This window comes from Diorhabda carinulata, chromosome 8 (genome assembly GCF_026250575.1).
Source record: "Diorhabda carinulata isolate Delta chromosome 8, icDioCari1.1, whole genome shotgun sequence".
NCBI classification, from domain to species: domain Eukaryota; kingdom Metazoa; phylum Arthropoda; class Insecta; order Coleoptera; family Chrysomelidae; genus Diorhabda; species Diorhabda carinulata.
The window spans coordinates 6,282,017-6,305,098 of record NC_079467.1 but is presented as its reverse complement, the minus strand read 5'-3'; the positions used below and the strand labels follow the sequence as shown (position 1 = coordinate 6,305,098).

Here is a 23,082-nt window from a genome sequence, read left to right as displayed (position 1 = left end):
GTTAAATTATATAAATATTAACTAAGTAAGAAAAGTCAGCTGGTTAGTAATCATTTTGATAAACTCATTATCGATATACGTTAGAAGGAGGGAGAATCTGATCAAACCATACATTTTGAAGGACAAAATTTTTTTCGAATAATTTACATCAGATTTAACAAAAAAAAGTCCAGTTAGTCATACATTTTTGAGAATTATCAAATCAACATATTTTATGTCTGCTACCCCTGTTACTTACCACAATGCAGACTTTTCGCACAGGAAAAAGTTGAGAGTCTCATCGAAACGAAGCTACTCACGGAAAATTAACTTGATAGTAATCAAGTGCAAAAATGATCCAGGGATCCAGGACTATAAAGAATTTATAGTGATAAAAGAAAAGTGGATTTTTTGAAGCTTTAATAGTATAAATATAAAGAGGCTATAAAATTATAAATATATCCCATTATAACATGTCTGCTTTGAGCAATGTTATGCATTTTTTTTGGCAGTTTTTTATTATATATGTTATTTTTTTTGAAGTAAGTAATAATGTGAAGTATTAATTTGTAGTTAACTTTATGTGAAATCCGATGACAGTTTTTTGGAAATACATTCTAAAAGGGCATCAAAAAAATTTGGAAATCCTTCATAACCTGAAACAAAATACAATTATGTTTAAATATAGATATTTTCAAAAACTCCGACGAAGATTAATTTAGTGATGACGAACCACCATAAACTAGTAACTAATGCTTAGATTGTTAGTAGTTTTTTATACATATCCCTGTTCCGGAAAAACAAATCTCATATACGGGGGATGGAAGTAACAGTAGTTCCACTCAGCCCCGCTTTTGGGTATTGAATTATAGTCGAAATATCAGCTGTTGTTACATTCGCAAGGCTAAGTTAGGATCAAAAGTGACAACAGAGTAGTTGAACACACTGTTCACACTACCACTACACTAACAGTCACAATTACACTGTCTGATGAGCTATCGATAACCAAATGATCGTCTTCAGAGACTGAAAATAAACTGAGTAAACGAAACGTGCGCCATTGTGACAATTGTTGTTATAGCAAATTAATTGGAAAAGACGCTGTTATGTAAACGGTTTGTATTTGTTGAAACTAAATCGAGTAATAATATGACAGTGACAGAATTAATTATTGCTTGATTAGAATCAGGAGTACCACAATAACTGTAGATATAACAGATCTCCCCCACTAATATGAAGGTTGACGGAAAGATTGGATATAGTCCCTGGGACCAGCCGGGGCTTTTTTTGATGCGAATGGAACAGCGCACAAGAGTATCACGTGGTTCCTGCGTCGCAAGTAGTGGCCGTTCTTTTTGGGTTGCTGGCTGCTACTGGAAAAGCAATTGAACTGGACCACGACTCTCAGAAAAGTATGACTTTGAAAACAATCTTAAAGAATTCCAAACACAATTTGTGGTGGATAACTGTCTTTCCTTTCATTAGTCTCTGTTCTTCTTACTATAGCTGGTAATACTTGGCATGGATTTTTATTTGAACAGAAAAGCTTCTTTCGATCGACATGGCAATCACTTGATCGATGGAAGGACGAGGAACAATTCAATCAGAGATTGTGAATACCCAACGTGCGATAATAGGCTTTCCGCTGCTGACTTTGAGGTTGCGATTGGGTGACTTTTTGTCGGATGGAGAATGGTAGATACGGTCAAGGTGAGAGTCACGACTTCGGCGGCTACATGTCACCTTGTTAACATCAGACTCGAGATTTTTGCCTTGATTAACTAGCTCTTTACTATGAATGCACTAGGCCCAATAGCAATCTCTCGAATTTTTCAAAAGTAGCTTCCTTTTCGTCGGATATATGGAAAAGTTCTCGAAACCATTCGTTCCGTAGGCCTCGAAGAAAAATATCAGCTACAGACACTTTAGCTTTACACCTACAAACGCCATAAAAGATACCATCAAGCTGATGGCGTCGAAGGCTAGTAACAAACTCAGAAATGGTTTGCGTTTCAATCTGGTAAGTTGACAAAAAGTAAATGCTGTAAGACAACAACATTCGGCTTTGGCGAAAGTATTTTCTGTAATTTTTAACCAAGTTTGTATACGTCTGATTGTTGATTGGTTCATCAGACCCCAAAAGGCAGAAGTATGTTGAAATTGGTCGATTCGACTGAATAACTGATCTTGCTTCTTTAGATCAATGACTTTTTAAATGCTAGATAGTTCTCAAAACGATGACTGTAACACAAAAACGATTCGTTGCATGCATGAAAGTTTTCAAACGGGGATAATGAATATTCGGTTTGTGTGTAACCATAAGATCTTTGAGAGAGCTCTTGGACTCGGAAAACTGATTCTCATTCATTATGTTAGTTGGGCGATCAATAAAATGAGGGAAACCTTTTTGGTTAATGACTTATTACTTACATGATGATGATACAAAGGCGCGCGCTCTGAAAACTTGCACAAGACACACTAAACGAATGTTCACTCGGTTTTGCTCTATACTCGTCGCCAATTGATTAACGCTGGTTATGTATTTGTTGAAACTAAATTGAATAATAATATGACAGTGACAGAATGAATGACTACTTCATTAGAATCTAGAGTGCCACCATAGCTGCAGATACAAGTGGTAGTGCGAACAGTGTGTTCAGAATGAATATTATCAACGGTTACTGGAATTCCAACTGAAGATAATAGTTGTAAGTGTAATTTCTGACAAAAATCTAGATTGAGCTCCACTTGATTTCAATTTACAAAAATACATGATTTCAAGAAAACTTTTCCCAAAAGCTTCGTCTTTTTTATTTATTCACTGACGAAAATTTTATGAAATCGCTGAAAAAATTAATCGTCGACAGTTTGTGTCTACAAGGAACGATTTTAAGAAAACAATGCTGCATCTGAGCTTAGGGGTTGAAATTAGGGTGATTAAATCCTGAACTTTGGAAAATGAAAGTTGAGGACATACGTACAGTACCGGTCAAACGTTTTTATCCACCCCATTATCCATTCATACAAACCAAATATGTGTACGTTATTTATTAAATTTATACAAGGGCATGTTTATATTTTGTGGGTGAATGCGACAAATTGAAACTAGCAAAGACTTGTTAATTATTCTTTAACTGTAAAATATTTCTTTAGTGTTTATTATTGTAGTTTAGTCTCAGTTAGCCTTGTGAGACGCAACAACGTACTACGATTTATAATTTTTGTGACGTTTTTGTACGAATTGTTTTCGTTCTCGCAAATTCAGACTTATTCTTCTTCCTGCTGTGTATAGGCATCATTGCCTGTTTTTCTTCACATCATTGCCTCTGCTCAGAGTCACCTGGGAGGTTGTCACTCCATCTTTTCCTAGGTCTTCCAAGGCTTCTTTGTCCTGCTGGTGATTTGTCCCTTGATATTTTCACAAATTCAGACTTAAAAAGTTAAAAATGGGTAAAACTAATAAACAATCGGTCGAAACTCATTCCTCAATCACAAGTCTTCATAGTCTAGGCAAAAGTAACCTTACTCTTGTCGCCGACTTGAAAACATCTCAACATATTGTGGACTACAACGTGAAAAAATATGCAGCCAACAGGAGCTTTGGCAATAGAAAACGTTCAAGGTAACCTTGAAAAACCCCAATTGATGAACATAAACGCGTTTATCAATGAATGGGCCCAGACATAGCAGATCAGATCGATGAATCTAGGGATCTGCCTTTGAGTTCTTCTACAGTAGGAAGCATATGCCAAAATTGTGCACTGAAATAATGAAAGCAAAATGTATATAATATCTTCTTCTTTTTCCTGCTGTGTATAGGCATCATTGCCTCTGCTCAGAGTCACCTGGGTGGTTGTCACTCCATCTTTTCCTAGGTCTTCCAAGGCTTCTTTTTCCTGCTGGTGATTTGTCCCTTGATATTTTCACAATTCATTCTTCCGTCATGCGGTCAATGTGCTCATTCCATCCAGTACCCAGTCATTGATCATGTTCGTCTTATGTTTTCACTTCTTTCTCTATCCATTAGTGTTCTTCCCGCTTTTCTTCGAACTATTTTAGTATAGTTCGTATATAATATGTTCTTTAAAATATAAATATCAAAATCCCATCGTATTGTATTTATTTGTTGTGTATCACGAAAACTATAGGGCGTGAAAAATTTTTTGACTAGTAACGTACTTGCCCTCAATAAACCTTCATTTTATGTCACTCACGTCATTTACATCTGAAAATCGTTTTTCACTCTCCTGTAAATTTTTTTAGCATTTACGTCACTGTTCTTCCGGAAGGGCGATATAATGAATCATTTTCTTTAGACTTGTATTAGACTAAATTCTAAAAATGAAATGGTTTTGAAGAAATAATTGAAATAAATGAATTTTTGTTCACTGCTCTACCTATGAGATTATGTCAACAGACCAACGACTCTCCATTCGATTGCTACTTCTCGTTTAAATAAACTCTTGGACAAAATTAACAAATTTTTTTATGAAATTATTTTAGAAAAATCCTCGAAGTCATCTGTCCGTATTTAGTAATTCGTCCTCGTAGTAAATTCAAATAAACTTCACTTTTAGTTGTCTAATAGTAGGCGACCTTTGATTTCAATGCTATTCAAGAATCTCTGGAGACATTCGCGAAATGGCAGGAGGGAGAATGCGTCAAGAACGAACACGCTTGTGAGGAGACATTGTTTTTTTATACATAGCCGTATTGTTTTGTTATATATAAATTTCGTTCAACTAAATAAAGTGTTTTTAGTTTTCTTAAATAAAATGAACGACGAATTACTACAACCACCACACCGTAATTTACACCATCAATTTTTATTTAGCAATGGCGATCGTCCGATACTTCATTAAAAGGATTTGATCAACCAATTTTATGACTCAAATAAACAGACACATAATGAAAATATACCGAAGGTATATACGAAAATGTATTGATATCTAATTAGCCTAGACCAGTTCCATGCTTTAACAAAATATTGCGTTACCATAGCAACGAACAATAACTTATTGTAAGTGTAAGTGTAAAGTTTGACCAGTAAACCAGAGTTACGCAATAAATTAAAGAAAATCGAAAAATTGGAGTATCGAACCATCAAGTATTTCAAAGGGTTAAGAGGTAAGCAGATTTACGAAGATATGCTTAATACCATTGGTGATCAATGTCTTCGTATGCGACCGTGAAAAATTGGACTACAAGCTTCAAAAGAGGTAAATTTTCCATTGAAGATGAAGACCGATCAGGAAGGCCAGTTTCTGTAACAGTCTCCGAAAATATCAATGCAGTTCATGAGATGATTTTATCAGACCGTCGAATTGGGCTAAAATTGAAATCTGAAGCACTGGTTATTTCATAAGAACGCGTTCATCATATAGTTCACATCAATTTGGACATGAGAAACAATGCTGCAAAATGGATCCCCAAATGTTTGAATGTTGACCAAAAGCGTGCAAGGATAGAAACATCGCGTTCGATCTGTGCTCGATAAGGATAGAACAATAACTGGAGTTTACTATTCGACATTATTGACCACTCTACGGGAAGAAATTAAAGAGAAAAGACGCGGAAATCTATCCAAAGGTGTTTTGTTTTTGCAGGACAACACCCCTGCACACAAATCTCATATTGCCATGCAAAAAATTCGTGATTTAGGATTTGAATTTCTAGAACACCCCCCCCCCTTATTCACCAGATTTGGCTTCGTCCGACTATCATCTCTTTCCTCAACCCAAAAAAAGGTCAAAAGATCAAAAGATCAAAAGATCTAGAGATGTTGCAGGTTCGCTGTAATAAACGTATCCAATTAGGAGGAGAATATGTTGAGTGATAACATATTTTAACATTGAAATTTTGTTTGGTTTTATAGTAGGCTAAAAATTTTTTAATATATCCCCATATTGTCAAAAATTATAAATTTTATTTTATGGGGCAATTGAATTGGTTCTCTATGGACATGACGAAACCGATACTTTTGATAATCCCGGATAAGAATCCCTGTAAAAACGTAAAGTATTACTTGTGATTATTTTTCTTGTGTACCAACCATTCCAACATACATTTCAACACGGAAGATGATAACATCAATGGACATTTGAACGACAAGTCTTCTACAAGGTAAGTTTTTTGGAATCAATGCCAGAAGATTGTTATGGGGTTCAAAAATAACAACTACACTTGTAATATGTGTAATTATCAGGCACAGATATGAATGTTGGCGTTGATTTCGTGATTATTTTTTTAATTTGTTTTCTGACGTTTGTTTAAAAGTTACAAGAACATTTTAAAGGAATAAGAAGCCTGTTGGAACATTTAAATCTCACATGTGAATAATACTGAACGAGACATCACAACACGACAACAGCGTGACTATCCACCTACGAAGACAATAGGTACCAACTGTAGCCCAATATCCAAAACAGCAGCCCGTCGATAACCAACCAGGGCCAATGAAGCGGACGAAGCATCAGCACAATCACAATGACAGCAATAGCAAAAATGGCGTTCAGAGCTGCGTTATTAAGCCGGGTTTTCGTGAAAGCACACACTCATTCACACTTATGCATACACACACACACACACACACACACACACACACACGAAAACAAAAACAAAATTTGATAACTTCAACACTGGAAGGGGTGTGAAGGTTGTTGAGCCAGAAGAATTGTAGGCCACGATAAATCAAAAACGTGTTATTCTAGTCGACTAACAAACACTAACTAAGAAACGAGACGCTGACTTGTATCTATAACATTCACCTTGTAACTCATGACATCAATATCTAGTGGTGCCACAGGGCCTTGAATTGCCGAAAATAGCTCAAGTTTATTTTGTCTCAAAGATATTTGTATTTATCTCATCGATCAATTCATATATTGAGAAACATTAACTGAAGGAATAAAGTGTTCTATTTTTAGACGGCAAACAGTCTAATTGTGTTTAATCTGGGTCCCCGATAAAGCTCTCCGTTGATTTGTTTTACGGTAGTAGTGCGGTTATACTATAAACGGTAAATCTGGGGTCATCAAAATATTAGAAAATAGACTGAAAGCTTTCCAATGGATAATTTGTCTACTAAATACAAATGAACTACTGGTTCTCGGGGACAGATTTTCGGGTCCAATAGGCAAACAGTTTGAAAATTGCGAAAAGCTTTCAATTGCAAATTATAAAAAAATTGAATTGAATTTGCCAGAAATTGATTGGAAGTGATGACCAGAAGTACATATTTGAAAATTGTCAAGCAGTATTGACAGGACTTGGCAAAAGGAAAACTAAGAAAAGTTGCTAATTCTCGCTCGTTAACGAGTGCAAATAGAAATTTTACGTTTATATGTCTCCTCGAAATTTTGTAGTTCTTGTCAAGGTTTATAGGTTTATAGTCAAATGTGGTTCAATATCAAAGTTAAACCTTCTTGCAAGGAACAGAACTATTCATTCGAGGTAAATAATAATCAAATACAGTTATTCAAAAAAATTAGTTTTTTTGTTAATCCAGAAAATATTCTTTGAGCAATGGTAACTGACTCTAGGAAACATAGTCTTAGAAGGATTATGGTCTTGATCGAGAACCAATTAAAGTATTAGGTGCTTTGAAGTACCTCCTCTTCATTTTGATACATCTTATATATAGATTTAATAAATTGGAATGACAAATGTACTCATTCTTGTCAGAATTGACGGAGGAAGAAATTAAGAAAATGGTACAGACGGGAAATACCCCGGATTTTCCTTTATTTCCAGTCATTCCCAAGCGATGAAGAGATGTGTCAAAATTGTCGCAGATACCGCACTACCTGTATAAGGATATGAAGCTACAGATAGTTTCATTTTGGGAAAAACAAATTCATTAAATATTATGATGAAAATTGAAATCAAAGAAGATTATGAGCCGGTATATTAGAGATATATAACACTTATGTTTTTAAAAGGATGGAAGGTGGGTGGAAGTCGATGCCTCATAGTGACTTCTAATCTATATTTTGCTTATTACAAGGAAATATGAGCTAAGAGTTGCGGAACCGGAAGACGAACTGTTTTGCATTGCACATTTAATGTACTAGTTTAGACAACAAAAATATATTTCATTATTACAAGTCAAAGCAAACAACTTTTTTTATTATAATTAAGTTCCACCCTAGTGTCGCGTGTCAGTACCGACAAGTTAGATATTGTTAGTTGTTATTAAAAGTTAAAATATACCAGTGATTTTGAAGATATGGTTTTATTAAGTTCCCACTGATTGGAGGCGTCTCACTTTCATTTAACACAGTGGGGTTATGTGGCGACCACGCCATGTATCCTGGCAACCAAAAATACAATTATTCACGAAATTTTTTCCTTCGACCGTTTCCCCAAACCACTTCGTCAATAACCCGATAACCCTTCGACTCCTGAAACTCCAAGTTGTCCTCTTTTAAGAATTCCAAGTTATCTTTCTTTTATAACCTTGTTAATGTCTTAGTATCATGCAATTAACTTAATCCTCTCCGATATACCTTGTACATTTCTTTCTATTCCTTTACTTCCTCGAATTCAGGAGAGATGTTTTGGATCAAAGTGTTTAGGACACTCTTCCTCGGGACAGAGAATCGAACTGATCTCGAACGCCTAGATCTCACCGGAGCTACGTTGTCCCTAGAGATTCGGTACGCGCGACTTGAGTTAATTTTTCGATTTGTATATATTTTTGTGTATATTGTTTTGTTGATATACGAGGATAGTCCCAAAAGTAACTGGCATAATATAGAGATGGCGGTAGTTGCTTAAATAAATTCCACTGTTTAGTATTGTTTGGCAGCCATCTAGTGAACGTTTCCAGTGAATTTGTAAACGTGGCAAAAATTATTCGTCGTTATGTGATACAATACCTTTATATTGAAAATAAAAGCTGAACTAGATTCTACTCTAGATATGACTGCTCCTTCTTTGGTGTAAATGTAATGTAATGAAAAGAGAGGCTCCAAAAAAGGCAAAAACCGTTCCATCTGCAGGCAAAGTCATGGCGTCGGTTTTTACGATAACGGTGGAATAATTTTCATTGACTATCTTGAAAAAGGAAAAACCATCAATAGCGAACTTATTGCAAGTAAAACGGCCGCATTTGGCCAAGGAGAAAGTGTTGTTTCATCAATAACGTGCACCAGCTCACACATTCGTTATTGCAATGGCCCAAATTAATGAATTAATATTTGAATTGCTACCTCATGCACCCTATACGCCAAATTTAGTTAGTGATGTCGACAGTTAATCGCTATTTTGAGGAGCTTGACGCTTTTTATCATACAACGGGTATCGAACTTACTGAACATAGCTGGGAAGTGTATGGAGCTAAAAGGAGATTACATTGAAAAATGAATATATTTTTTCCAAAATTTTTGTGTTTTCTTTGTTGGGCCAGGTATTTCTGGTATTATCCTCGTATATATATATATATATATATATATATATATATATATATATATATATATATATATATATATATATATATAAGTTTAAGTAGTTATAGAATTTTGTTTATTGTTCTACCTGTTCACCAACCTCGACCTTAAGACAAGCGATCATAATTGTCTATCATATTTTTCAATATATTATTACCTGGATAAGCATTGACATCTATAATAGCGTATTTCCTCGTAGTTTTATCTATGACAACGTCAACCCCCAGTAAGTCCATCCCGAAGGCTTTTCTCAATGTAGTAGCTATAATATCGATTACTTCTTCATCTGGTTTCGGCTTTTGTATGATCAAATCTTCGGGATCTAGTACACACAACCTACTTTTTGAATCTGCTTTCGATACATCACTTGTATCAAAATAAATAGTTTCTCTATCGGAAGCTTGAAAATTCTTCAACGAAGGTCTTTCCACGTGACAATGTCTTTCTCCGGCTATATATATTTTAAATAAGACAGCATCGTGATTAATAAAGCTTTGTGCTACACAGGGAGTCCTAATATCCGATAAAAATTTTTCATTAAAAATTATTGACATCTCGTGGGCTTTCTTTGATCCGTGGCCTAATATTGGTTTACAAATAAACGGGTATGTTACTTTGGCCATTTTCAATTGTTGTTTCAAAGATTCTCTATCACCTAAAACAAAAAAAAAAACTTTGTAATTTTCATATAATAAAAATTATTTATGATAGTTATAATGATAATACACTTATTTTTGTCCCTCTTAAGTCATTAATGCTCAATATCTCTCTTTCGATAGAAAGGATTCTAAAGGTAGACGTCTCAGTTATTGGGACTGTCAGAAGACTTTGAATTTTTAAGAAAATGGTGGGAAAAAAAATTGGAAATGGTACTTTTAAACTTTTTTACATGTGGGAAAGAAACCTATATCTAGGATAGAGAGGTGAAATGTCCAGCAACAATTCCTTCAGTTTAATTTTCTAAGCATTGAAATTTATCATTTAATAAATCTTCACAAAAAATTCTGTACCACCATATGATATTTTTCAAAAATTCTTAACCTTTGGAGTTTGGAAATTTTATTTTTCCATGTGTAACCTGGTAAATTTTTAAATATTGTTTTATGTGCCGACTAAGTTTTTCAATATTAACTTGTAATTTAGGATGTTTAATTAATATGGTCAATATTTATCATATCAAAGTTTTACTTCTTATCAAGCCTACAGCAAAGGAAATTGTTTATAATTAACTACCCACCTCCGGATTTTATCATTCTACCTTATTTACATGTCCTTGTAAAATTTAATAAATTCATTTATATATTCAAGAAGTCACATGAAAATCACAATCATTATTTATAATGTTAAATAACATCACATGTAGGTAATATTAAAAAGAAAAAAACTTTAACAATTGGTACTTTGAACCACTACTTCGTGAATTATGCATCTCGTTGTATGTTAATTTAATTGAAATTCTATTTGTTCATTGTCAAAGTATAAACAAAAAAAGCACTTCTAATAAATGCATCTTTTAAAACAAATTGACAATATCTTTAAATAACTCTGGAAAAAATTTGTGATTTAAAGCTACAATAAAAAGATGTTCCTATGGAAAAAGAAAGCAACAGATTTTTGCAAAAAAATTATTCTTTTCATCAAGTTATTTTCAAGTTTCAACTGCAATTGGCATTGGATTTGTAAAATAAGCAGAACCAACGCCATATACACCATCAATCATGAGGAACTTTACATACTTCTACTGTAAAATGTAAAAAATTGATAGTGGTTGTTGGTATTTTTATCTCAAGCTACTGATTTGAATAGAAATATGTTGTCCAGGACTCATAAGGAACTTAACATACTTTTACCATATGTAGAGCCACCCAGGAAGCTTATCATGGTGCTACTAGGAACTGTCAACTTCTCTTCTTTATTAATTTAGAAGGTAATCTTTGAAATTGACCAATGACATTTTAATTGGCTACAGTGTTAACACAGCTAATTTGATTTTTCAATTCTTTTCATGATGCAGTACACTACTATCAAGCATTCGACTGGATTAACTAAATTTAGAAATACCAAAATTGTCTTTGGAAAAATGAATTTAGGGATTGGTATTGAATATTTTTTTAATGCAATGTGATAGAGACATCAAATCTTATCAAACATAGAGCAACCATAATGATGTATCACATTATGAGGTATTAATTTAAGCAAATATTAATTTCGAGTGTTTTAACTAAAATATTAAAAAGATAAACTGTATAGAGTTACAATAACGACAAGCACCAAACAACAAACCAGTAACTAATTACAATAATGAGCAAAATGTAGTTAAGACACTTAAATAAGAGCTGAAGATTACAAAAATTGGAACAGGGCAAAAATTATTCTAAAATAGACTCTCGAAATGAAACCCAGCAGCGTATACAGATTATTGTTGCCGAATTGTTAATTGTCCCATTAAATTATAGATACTCTGGGGATCGTTTCTAATAGTATTACAAAAAGTATAATTCTATCAATTAATTGTTGTCGGTTGTTTAAATCTTCCCCAAATATAGGGGCGGCGCAAGACCTAAACTTAATGTGGGCAAGGTACATTTCGTGAGGCCCTCTGATGGTGCAAGAAGGAGGGAATATAAAATAAAAAATCACTTGAAATTAGGTTAGGTTAGTTGAAATTAAAGTTTTTTATTCATTAAGAAAAAAACTTAATTTTTACTTATACTTCTTTGGAAAATTAAACAAAAATGATAAAAATAATAATTGAAAAAACAAAAATTTCCTACTTTTTATTTTACTGAACTCCTCAATGTTTGGTTCGTAATTTATTTTAGATGATATATCTGTTTCAATAGATAAATTCAATAAATAAAATAGTATTTCTTAAATAATTTTTAATTAGTTTTAATTTTGAAAAGCTTCTTTCATCGGAAGCAGTACTTATAAGTATTGTTAACAAAATTCTAATGCCGATGTTAATATTTGGGTTAATTTAAAGACATAAATCTCGATTCCCTGTTACTCTATATCATACCGGCTTTTAACAGTCTCTATAGGTTGATCGCTGCCTTCATAATCAAACAACCCTTTTTTTTGCTATTCTTTTATTTTTAAAATCTTTTGGCAAATCACAACAAACTGACGAGCGTCAGACAACCATTTTATGAATCCAGTTTGTCGATATTCTTTGATCCAGTCACAAAATGTACCCAAATCTTCAAGAGTAATGCTTAAATATACTTGTACAGATTGCCATAATTTGCTTATGGTATTGACACGCGTTAATAACACATACATGTAATGATATGATAAATTCCAAACTAAACGTTTCGTTTAAAACGGAATCGCAATCACTGAATGTGTCCGATTGTTCCGTTTGGTATTTCAAGTTTCCCATGCATTCAACAACATCATCAAATTGCAATAATACAGTCTTCCCCTCCTGGATTCTGCTTTCCCACCTTGAAAAAGGCTTCATGGTAAGCTTTAATGTATCTTTGATTATTTTCCAGCGTTCGCTGGAACTTGAAAATAGCAAAAAAATCTTATGAATAGAACCAAAAAATGTTTTTGCTGCCACCGAAGAATTAGCTGCTTCTATCAACAACAGATTCCAGCTATGACAACCTCAAGGTGTGAAAAATGACCTGGGATTTATATTTAATATTCAAGTTTCAACTCCACTATTTATGCCTACCATATTTGGTTGGGACAGTTCTGAATATCCAAGTCATTCTTTTCTAGCTCTCCCAGTATTACATTAGACAAATATTCTCCAGCCGTTTCAGTTGACGGCAAGAAATCCGATAAAATTTTATTCTATAGTTCCATAAATGTATTACAATATCTTAAGATAATCGACATTTGTTCAACTCTACTGCAGTCTCTTGTGCAGTCGAGTAAAAAGAATAATATTTTGCCTCTTTTATTTTACCAATCACTTTACTGATAACTATGCTTGAATCAATGTAATTAATTCATTTTGAATATCACGGCTTAGATAATGGTGTGCAAGTTTATTATTAATGCGTTACCAGAATTCTTCGTTCATTCGAGATTCTCTGTGAGTTCTAAATATCAAATTATGAGAGGCTAAGAAATTTATTATATCAATTAATCTCTCAAGCAATTTTTTTTGAGATTCAAGAATTCGCCTTTCGTTTTCTTGGTCTCATGTTTTTCCGTGTTCTTTAGTATTCTCATGCTTGTGTTCAATATCACTCAAGTGTTTCCAATCACAACACCCTTTCTGTACCATTTGAGTTTGTGAATTACTAAATAGTCTGCATGGAAAACAGAAAACTTTATTTTTAGAACTTGAATAAACCAACCAGCGACGACGTTGAGTTTCACCATTATTTAGTTTTCTTGAGAAATAAAAATTAGAAAATGTAGTGTGGTCGTGTAGTGGGGCGAATGTGTTCTTGGCGCTAAAGATATACCAGATAATCTAGAATAAGAAAAACCTTATGGCGTGTACTTTTGGATTTTCCATACTTTTTTAAATTTATTTTCGGCTGTGAGGCGCCTTACGCGGCCTTTGCCCAAATATGGTAATCAAATGGATTGAAATCAAGTAATTTTGAATGCCATGAAATAGAATTTTCACGTCCTATCCACCTGTTGCCATAATATAGATGTTGTCTCACTGCCAGTAAAAAGTATGGGGACCCCCATTATGCTGAGAATACATCCCTCGGATAACAACAATCGCGTGGGTCAACGAATTCGGCAAAATATTTTGTAGAAACTCCGAATAGACCTGTCCTCTTAAAGGACCGTGAACAAAGTGAGGACCTACTAATCGCTCATTTATGACACCAATCTACAGGATAAAAAAACCTTAACTTGGAACTACATTCTCGAATAGCATAGGGATTTTCTTCTGCCCACACATGGAATTACGGAAATTATTTATCCCGCCTCTTATGAATTAGGCTTCATTTGTAAAGAGTATCCTGTACAGCGTTGTTCCTGAACAACAAAAAGATGGCAAATATTATTATCTACAATAATGATTTCTACAATTTTTGTCGTACGATGCGCGGTTCGCGAGATATTTAATAAAACGTATTTTTGAAGATAGCGGCTGAAGTGAAGCCCCCAATGACGCCCACTTGGATTCACATTCAGGGGACACTCCTGAACATATTAAAAAAAAATACCTGTTCCCGTACGCTTTTTTCAGAACCTACTTTTTTGGTTGGGGCTCTTGGACTACTAGTGGTAAACTGCATTATGAAAAAAATTCCAATTAAAATTTATGGTAGTCTGTAAATTAATAAAGAAGAGTTGACACTTTTCAGTTTTCTCATGGTAAAAGTATGTAAAGTTCCTCATCCTGTATACATTAGGAAGATTAAAGCCGAACAAGACCAATACTTAATATGCAAGACAAAAGAATACGTATCCCTTCAAAATTATGAGTTTAACGGCTGGTTCCATAATCCCACTCTAGCTGACACTTTAACTAAAGGTTCCTTTAGATTAAAGAGCCCTTCAACTTAGTTGTTAAAGTGAAGTGGTCCCATAATAGATTTGTAACGGTCTCTCTAGTGAAGGCTCCTTTAAGACGTCAAAAGGAGATTGACAATACTCTGACCTTTTCCAATATATTTCTTTAGAAAAAGAAACAAAATTAAACGTAGAAGTGAGTGTTATTTTCTGACAAACATTTCTTTCGGCTTGATCTTTGGGGACGTACTGTTGTGTTTTGTACTTGGAAATTTAATTATTCAATTAAATTTTGAGTAAGTATTGAAGGTTTTTCATGATTATTGCAAAATTTTTATTGCAACGACGTTCCTTGTTCTTATAATAGATTCATTGTATACATTTTCATCTCTAATATTCGCTGTCGCCCACTAAAACAAGTCTTCCAAAGTATCCTTCCTCAAACTGCCTTCTTAAAACACTGTTATTGAATATTGTTTAGTCGTAAACGGAACCTGGCCAACGAGCTACAATGTTACGAATCTGAAGCAGAGTATCGGATACAGTTGGTACGTTAAATGGAAAAATCCTAAAAATTTTTGCGTCTTCGCTGCCTGATGATTGTATATTAAGGTGCAATCGATTGCACCTATTGTTAACGGGAAATTTGCTATTCCATTCATCCAGAATTTGATTAAATAATGTCGTAAATGTGAGCTTAGTAATTCGAAATCGTTTGAAAAAATACAAGTCATCCATATGTCTCCAAATAGTTTCTTCTCCGTCGATATATTTTTCGTTTTCGAATGAGTATGAATTTAATGTAGCATGATATCTAGCCATAATGCCATAAATCTTTTATTTGTTAAAACTTATTAAAAATGCGCCTTGGTTAGCTTAGAATTTGAACATAATCATGTTTCTGAGTTAACCTCAAAGTTCAAATTCAAAGAACATTTAGGCTAAATGGCAATTATGAAGCGCGCGATTTAATTTAATGGAAAGTTTAAATTTAAAGCTTCCTGAAACTGGTCGTAAACATTTGTTATTATTTGAACATATGCTTTTTTTTATGGGAATACCTTGTTTGTATATGAAATGCTCAATTGACCTGCTGCGTGAAAATATTACTAGGAAATTATCAAAATTATTGGCTTTGAAATTAAAGTATCATCAAAGATAAATTTGTGTCTATGGAGCTGAAAAACAGGGGCAAATCCACAGCAAAATTTTGGAAAGAAAACAATTCCGAAAAATTTAAGGAATGGCATTTGACATCTAAAGGTTACCTAGAGATTTAACTGTTTATGGCCACAAAAAGAAGGTCTACTGAGTAATGAGATTCATACCAGTTTTCGAATTTCTAGAGATTGAAAAAAAGTAGTAAACAATCTCAATTTTAAATACAATTAACTATTAATAATCACCCCGTATGATAATCTATTTAATGATTGACATAATGGATGTGTGTACAAATGACAAATAATGAGTATTAGATTGTAGGTTAGCTATTTAAAATTGTACAAACACGATAAACTCAATTTGTTAATGCTTCAATTACAGTAATGTCAATATCAAATACTTGTTAAATGATGTAAGGTAAAGCCGATGAGTAGTAATTAAAATAATCATTCAATTCCGAGAATGGACAAAGTGTGTAATGCGGTTAATCTTGTAACTTTGTTTATTACCTTCTAAGTTTAATCCAATTTGTCGATAGGACTAGCTTATATAGCTGTTTCCAGAATAAATTGAAAGCAACACATTTTTTTAATATAAAATACTACACACATAATATGGTGTCTCAAAAAGTCTTCTATCACCAACCTCATTAAAATAAACATGAAAGAATCACTGAGTAAGTGCTGTAGAAAATACAAATAGAGAAGGAGGAAAATACATTTTTTCAACAAAGCTTTTGGTGATAACCAAACAAAAATTAGTAATGATGAGTATAAAAAAAAATGTGGATTACGAAATGAGAATACATTTGCGAAAGCACAGAACTAAATATTCCGGAATAAAGAATAAAACGTGGAGGAAAATAATTGGGAAGATGAGGTAAATATGCAAAGACACTTCATAGCAAAATTGAAGAATAATTCATATTATTCAATAGTTAAAAATTGTTTGGTTGTTTCCAACAACCAAGCCAAATCAAGAACAGCCATACAAGAAAGAATACGAAGTGGTTAGGCAACAATACAAATAAGAACTTGGAACATAACCTCACTAGATGGAAAGGAGCAAGAACTGCAACTGGAAATGGGGGAACACAATATCAAGATAATAGGACTGAACCAGACATAAAAAAAACTAATAATGGAAAAATTTTAGTCATGGGAGAATACAGTTGGTATTATCCAGGAGTACAAATAGAAATTAGAGCTAAAGGAATAGGGATAATGGTAGCAAAGGACGTAGACGTAAACATAGAAAAAATCAAGGCTATTTTGCCAAGAATGATATACGAGGATATATTGAAAAATTTCAAAAAAAATGTTTCTTCTTGCTCTGCAAACCAGACCTCCACAGATTTTATTACCTCCTCGTTGGAAGAAAATTTACGACCTTTTAAACTTTTTTTCAGTTGAGGAAACAGATGATAGTCGGACGAAGCCAAATCTGGTGAATAAGGGAGGTGTTTTAGTAATTCAAACCTTAAATCACAAATTTTTTGCATGGCAACATGAGATTTGTGTGCAGGGGTGTTGTCCTGCAAAAACAAAACACCTTTGGATAGCTTTCCACGTCTTTTCTCTTTAATTTTTTCCCGTAGAGTGGTCAGTGATGTCGTATAGTAATCTCCAGTTATTGTTCTACCCTTATCCAAAAAATAAATCATGATTACTTTATGGCAATCTCAAAAAACTGAAGCAAGAACTTTTTCAGCAGATTTTTGGACACGAAACTTCTTAGGTCTTGGAGAAGCAGAGTGTCGCCATTCCGTCGATTGTTGCTTTGTTTCTGGATCGTAGAAATGTACCCAAGTCTCATCCGTAGTAACAATTTGGTTTAAGAAGTCTATATCGTTTTCAAATCGCGAACAAGATGCTTGAATCCTTGCACACTTTTGTTCAAAATTCAAACATTAGGGGATCCATTTTGCAACAATTTTTCTCATGTCCATATTGACGTGAACTATATGATGAACGCGTTCTCATGAAATATTCAGTGCTTCAGATATCCGTTTTAGCCCAATTCGACGATCTGATAAAATCATGTCATGAACTGCATCGATATTTTCGGGGATTGATACAGAAACTGGCCTTCCTTATCGGTCATCATCTTCAATGGAAAATTTACCTCTTTTGAAGCTTGCAGTCCAATTTTTTGCGGTCGCATACGAAGGACATTGATCACCAAGGGTATTAAGCATATCTTCGTAAATCTGCTTACCTCTTAACCCTTTTAAATACAGGTACTTGATGATGGCTCTATACTACAATTTTTCGGTTTCCACAATTTCGGTGGACATCTTTTTTCTTTTAATTTATTGCGTAACTCTGGTTTACTTCTTTGACGTCAAACTTTACACTGACACTTCTAATAAGTTATTGTTCGTTGCTATGGTAACGCAATATTTTTTTTATGCATGGAACTGGTCTAGGCTAACTAGATATCAATACATCCTCGTATATACAAATAGATGATTTATACATAATGCAGATTTATGCACCGGTGAAATGCCCACAAGAAAGGGCGATTAATCCATCCTACAGCAAAAAATCGATGAAATAATAAAAAGGTGAATGCCAGAATAGGAAAAGACATGGAAAGAAGCATAAAAAGTGTAGGGAAATATGGCACGGAAACAAGAAATAGAAATGGAGAAATAATGCTGTAGTGGAAAAATCATCAAAAGAATATATGGAGCAATTAGAATGAATAAAAATCCGAAATAACAGAGAAATCGATGAAATACTAGGCAATGGAAATATTGTCCGGCTGAGACAGATTGGCCACATTCAAATAATGGAGGACAAGTGAATGCCCAAGAAAATCATAAATGCCAGTAGAAAAAGATACAGACCCCATATCAATTGGACTGACCAAGTTCTCGAAAAATAATTAATAAGAGAGGATTAGTACGTTGGTAAAAAATAAAGGAATTATCGACGAGACCAAGGTTCACACCGAACTGTAATACTAATTGGTAAGTTATTGTAGGAAATACTGAGCTTTAAAGAAATGTACAAAAAATAATGGAAAAACCTATTTGGTAAGCATGCTTCAAACTTTTTTTCTGATTTCATTTTGGTCAAGAGCATCCCATAATTCAAATTAGGTCAGAGATAATTCAGATAATCACAGAGATCTCCACCAATGGGAGCAATAGATACACTTGCAGTTCTAATAAGTATGTTCGAGCATTATAACAACCTCTTTCAATGATCACCAATAAGGTATGGCTCTCCATATTATTGCCACCCATTGCACAAAACTTTTATGTGCCTTACTATATATTAAGTTCATCATTGTCAAATACCCAAAATATCATCTGAGAACATTTTATTGAATCATTGGTGGTCTTCCTAGTCCAAATGAACTCTATCAAATTGTGGTTGTATGTCTTGTTGATAGAACCAAAGTAATGTAGACACAATAAGTCTTTTTTCTTAGTGCTGCGCTGTTTTGAGGTAAAATTGCCAGGTACAAATACTGGGTATCCACAAAATTAAGTTGGTAGATAAACTTAAAGCTTGACCAAACATCAAATTATGCTTTAGTTTCACTGTCTAATATAGTTTAGTTCACTGTCAAAAAGGAAATCCTGATAATTTTTATAACTGGAATATGTATCAAACACGAGAGGCAAGTAGAATGGATAGAGAAACAACTGATTGTTGTATATCATAGTTGCACCAAAGTATAAAACGTTTCTGCTTATTTTGGCCTGAAGATCAAAATATAATATGTATTCACTTATACAGGGTGTTCCGGGATTTGATGCAAATAATTCGGTACTAGATGACGTGAAAATAATGTAGGCCAGGGGCGGCTCATGACAAATGTTTAACAATCCGTAACTTTTACAGGGAAAATATGTATAATCTAGAGATAGCAGAAATGAGTTTTTTGATCAATTTTTTAAACAAAAATAACTAATAACTGTTTAAACCAAGCAGTAAGCATTAAGGAAACACAGCAATAGCATGCTTATATGCATGAAAATTCAAATGCATGACAGCAATCATCCTAAAAATGCCCTGAAAAATTACAATTGACAGAAATTCTGGATATATAATGGCTATATACGACCAAAAGTGGTGGCTGGCATGTGATGGATTACAATTACTGAAAAATTATTACAATTATTTCAAAAAAAGTACCTGAATGGTTTTCGCGCCCTAAATATATATGATTTCAAAATATGTCAGTTACATTTTTTGTATATTTTGGAAAAATTTACATAGCCCTAATTCTGAAACTGTTTAATATATTTAAGAAAAAAAAGACATTTTTCTTCCTCTCTGTGAGGATAACCTTCATGCCAAATTTCGCCAAATTCTGAGGGGGCCATGTAATTTTTTTTTAATTTTAGTGTGTTGTACCCTATTCCAGTTTATTATTTTGTGTTTATAATAATTAATAGCTAATATGACCTAACGAATACAGTGTGTGCTCTTGTGTACTAAAAAAATAGTGCATGCTCTGGAAGTTTGAAAATAATATTTCTTATTTTACTGCAATGTGAATCAATAATGTAATATTTGAAGAAAATGATTTTTATAGGTACTTACCTGACCTTAATGTACAAAAATTTGGTGTGAAAACATCATATGTAGCTAAATTAGTGGAACGAATAATGCTATAACAGTTGCACCTATCAATTAATCTTCTTACATTAGCTACTGGATCTATCACAACAAGAGACGGGTTCTGAGATATATATGTTTCCACCTCTTGAATTAAATTAGCACACTAAAAATCAATATAATTATTAATAAATAAGTTATTCGATACATTCAACACTGTGGTGTTTGAAAAAATAGATGAAGTAAGAATTAAAACACCGTCTTTTTCTGGTGGATTTTTTATAACTCGTTGGTAGATGAAAACCCTAAGTTTTTATTTTTAATGTTTATTTAATAACAATAACAATTTACAATTCTATAGGTCATTTTGTTAACTTTGAGGTTACAATGAAAAAAAACCTCACTCATGTCCTGATGAGACTTCTCCATTGAGAAGATCTCCTCCACATCTCATTTAAGATCTGTTCGCAAGTCTTTCTTTAGTCTTCAGTTGTCTCTTCCTTGCATCAACGGTTGGAATAAGGGATTAACATTTGATTCCGGCCTTTGACAATGCATTTGTCTTAACTGTTGTATTTTTTCTTGTACTATTGCAATTAGAAGGTCTTCAAGTATCATCTGGTTTGAAACATACCAGGGAGCATTGACAATCTTAGATTATGCCCTTTGTATAATGGCTATACTCTATAGTCCAGATTGGAATCATGACAAATTTATACAATAAGATTTTATTTTCTATCAACATTTTTTATTTTCTGCCAAGAAACTAATACAATTATCTCATTTTAAGGTCTATATGTATTTGTTTCTTCTTAAAGTGTTTTCTCCAGTTTAATTTGGCATCTAGATGCATTTCTAGATATTTCATGCAAGATGTCTATGAAACTTCTACATTATTAATGTATATTGAACATTTTTCATTTCATAGTGTGAAAGTTATGTGTTACGATTTGCTTTTGTTAATAATTATCCTCCATTTTTTGAGTAATTTTTCTACTTCAAATATATCTTATGTAGATTTGCAAAAGTTTCTGTGGGATCTATGTGGATCAAGAGAGTAACAATGTGGTCCACAAATATGCTGGTTATGGTGTAATTAGAAACTGGGAGGTCAGCAGTGAGTATTATGTACAGTATTGGCCCTATGACACTGCCTTGTGGAACTTCAGATTTAATGGGTTTTGTCTTTTATTTCTGGTCTAAAGAATCTGTCTAATAAATATGATTTCAGTAATTTAAAAAAAAGGGAGTCGGAATAGTCTATTTGATATTAAATAGCAAGCCGACAAGCCATACCTAATCAAATGCTTGACTTAAATCTAAAAATACTTCTGAAAAAATACTATGTTTTTTAGGGGTACATTTATTTCATGCATAATGCGATGACACAGTTAATTTGTTGAGTTTTTTGCCAAAAACCAAATTGTTTTTGTGGAGGTTGAAATTAATTCCTTGCAGTAACAATTTCTCAAAAAGTTTCAAAATAAAGCCCTAAGCTACACCAATTTTTTAGGTGCAAGTCACAAGGAATACGCGTATTCAAATAATAGAGTTTTGTCTCTATATTTAATCACACTTTGTATTTTAATTTCTTTTAACCAAATAAAAAGTTAATTTATATGTAACAGTTGAATATTCAAATATTTTTGACACTATGTACCTAAATAATAAAGCTAATTCGTAAATTTTACTTTTTAAAATAATAAGAAAGTAAGATATAATTCCGGCATGTAAAAATTTTTGAAATTTTTGGAAAAACATACCCTAATATCACCCATATTTGCAGATGCAATAATATCCGTCATTTTATGCACAAATACACAGAATGGTCCTTGTGATTCAAGAGATTTTTTCAAACATAACTGAAAAAAAATAATGAAAATATTAGTAATTACTCTAAACTAACAGTAAAAATTAACACACAATTTACGCACTTTGAACACCTCAAACCCATATTTCTTGCTTATTGTCTCTAGTTCTTGCCAATTCAGCTTTAATAACTTCTTCTCCGATACCCAAAAGGCTATTCGTTTATTGGAAGGCATTCTATAATATTTATTATCAAAACTACCTACAACACAACTAGAAATACCACGCTTTTTAATACCATACTATCATGTCAACAATAAAAGGTCGTTGGTTTTCGACAAGTACATTCGTCGTATGTCACTAAAATCGAGGTTTAGCCGAATGAAATTCATTCGATTCTTCAGTAATAAAATCATTCAATTCGAAAAAGCTTATAGATTTCTATGACCCAATACTTTAATATGCATTTTCTCAATTAATAGTATGTCCACTTATGATAGTGACTTGTTATTTCAATAATTATGAATTCTCATTTTGACATAACTATTTACGGATATATTCGCAATTTAGATTATTACCAAAGTGAACAAAATATTTTTAATGGATCCCATATTTAAAGGCCAATTTACACGTATCGACGTATCAAATCTTAAAAAATTATGATG

At 33.1% G+C, this 23,082-nt stretch overlaps 1 protein-coding gene across 2 annotated transcripts; it reads right to left on the bottom strand.

The window, feature by feature from the left end:
• Window positions 1–382: 382 nt before the first annotated feature.
• Window positions 383–22,760, bottom strand: LOC130896995 (inositol-tetrakisphosphate 1-kinase-like). Of its 2 annotated transcripts, none has more exons than XM_057805452.1 (5): window positions 22,543–22,760; window positions 22,372–22,470; window positions 20,594–20,774; window positions 9,586–10,083; window positions 383–635 (listed from the first exon to the last, which is right to left on the bottom strand). In XM_057805452.1, exons 1-5 carry the CDS (start codon window positions 22,651–22,653, stop codon window positions 559–561), a joined length of 966 nt encoding a protein of 321 aa, XP_057661435.1. In that variant the 5' UTR covers window positions 22,654–22,760; the 3' UTR covers window positions 383–558. The 2 variants fall into 2 exon arrangements, with proteins under 2 accessions (XP_057661435.1, XP_057661436.1); XM_057805453.1 differs by having other exon boundaries at window positions 22,532–22,727.
• Window positions 22,761–23,082: the final 322 nt, after the last annotated feature.

Excerpts from the sequence above, each read along its gene's own strand:
- LOC130896995 (XM_057805452.1), bottom strand. The coding sequence starts at position 22,653 with ATGCCTTCCAATAAACGAATAGCCTTTTGGGTATCGGAGAAGAAGTTA. Across the intron at positions 10,084-20,593 it reads TTTTTGTACATTAAGGTCAG|GTGATAGAGAATCTTTGAAA; the intron begins GTAAGTACCTAT and ends TTTTTGTTTTAG. Across the intron at positions 636-9,585 it reads AGATGTCAATGCTTATCCAG|GTTATGAAGGATTTCCAAAT; the intron begins GTAATAATATAT and ends ATTTTGTTTCAG.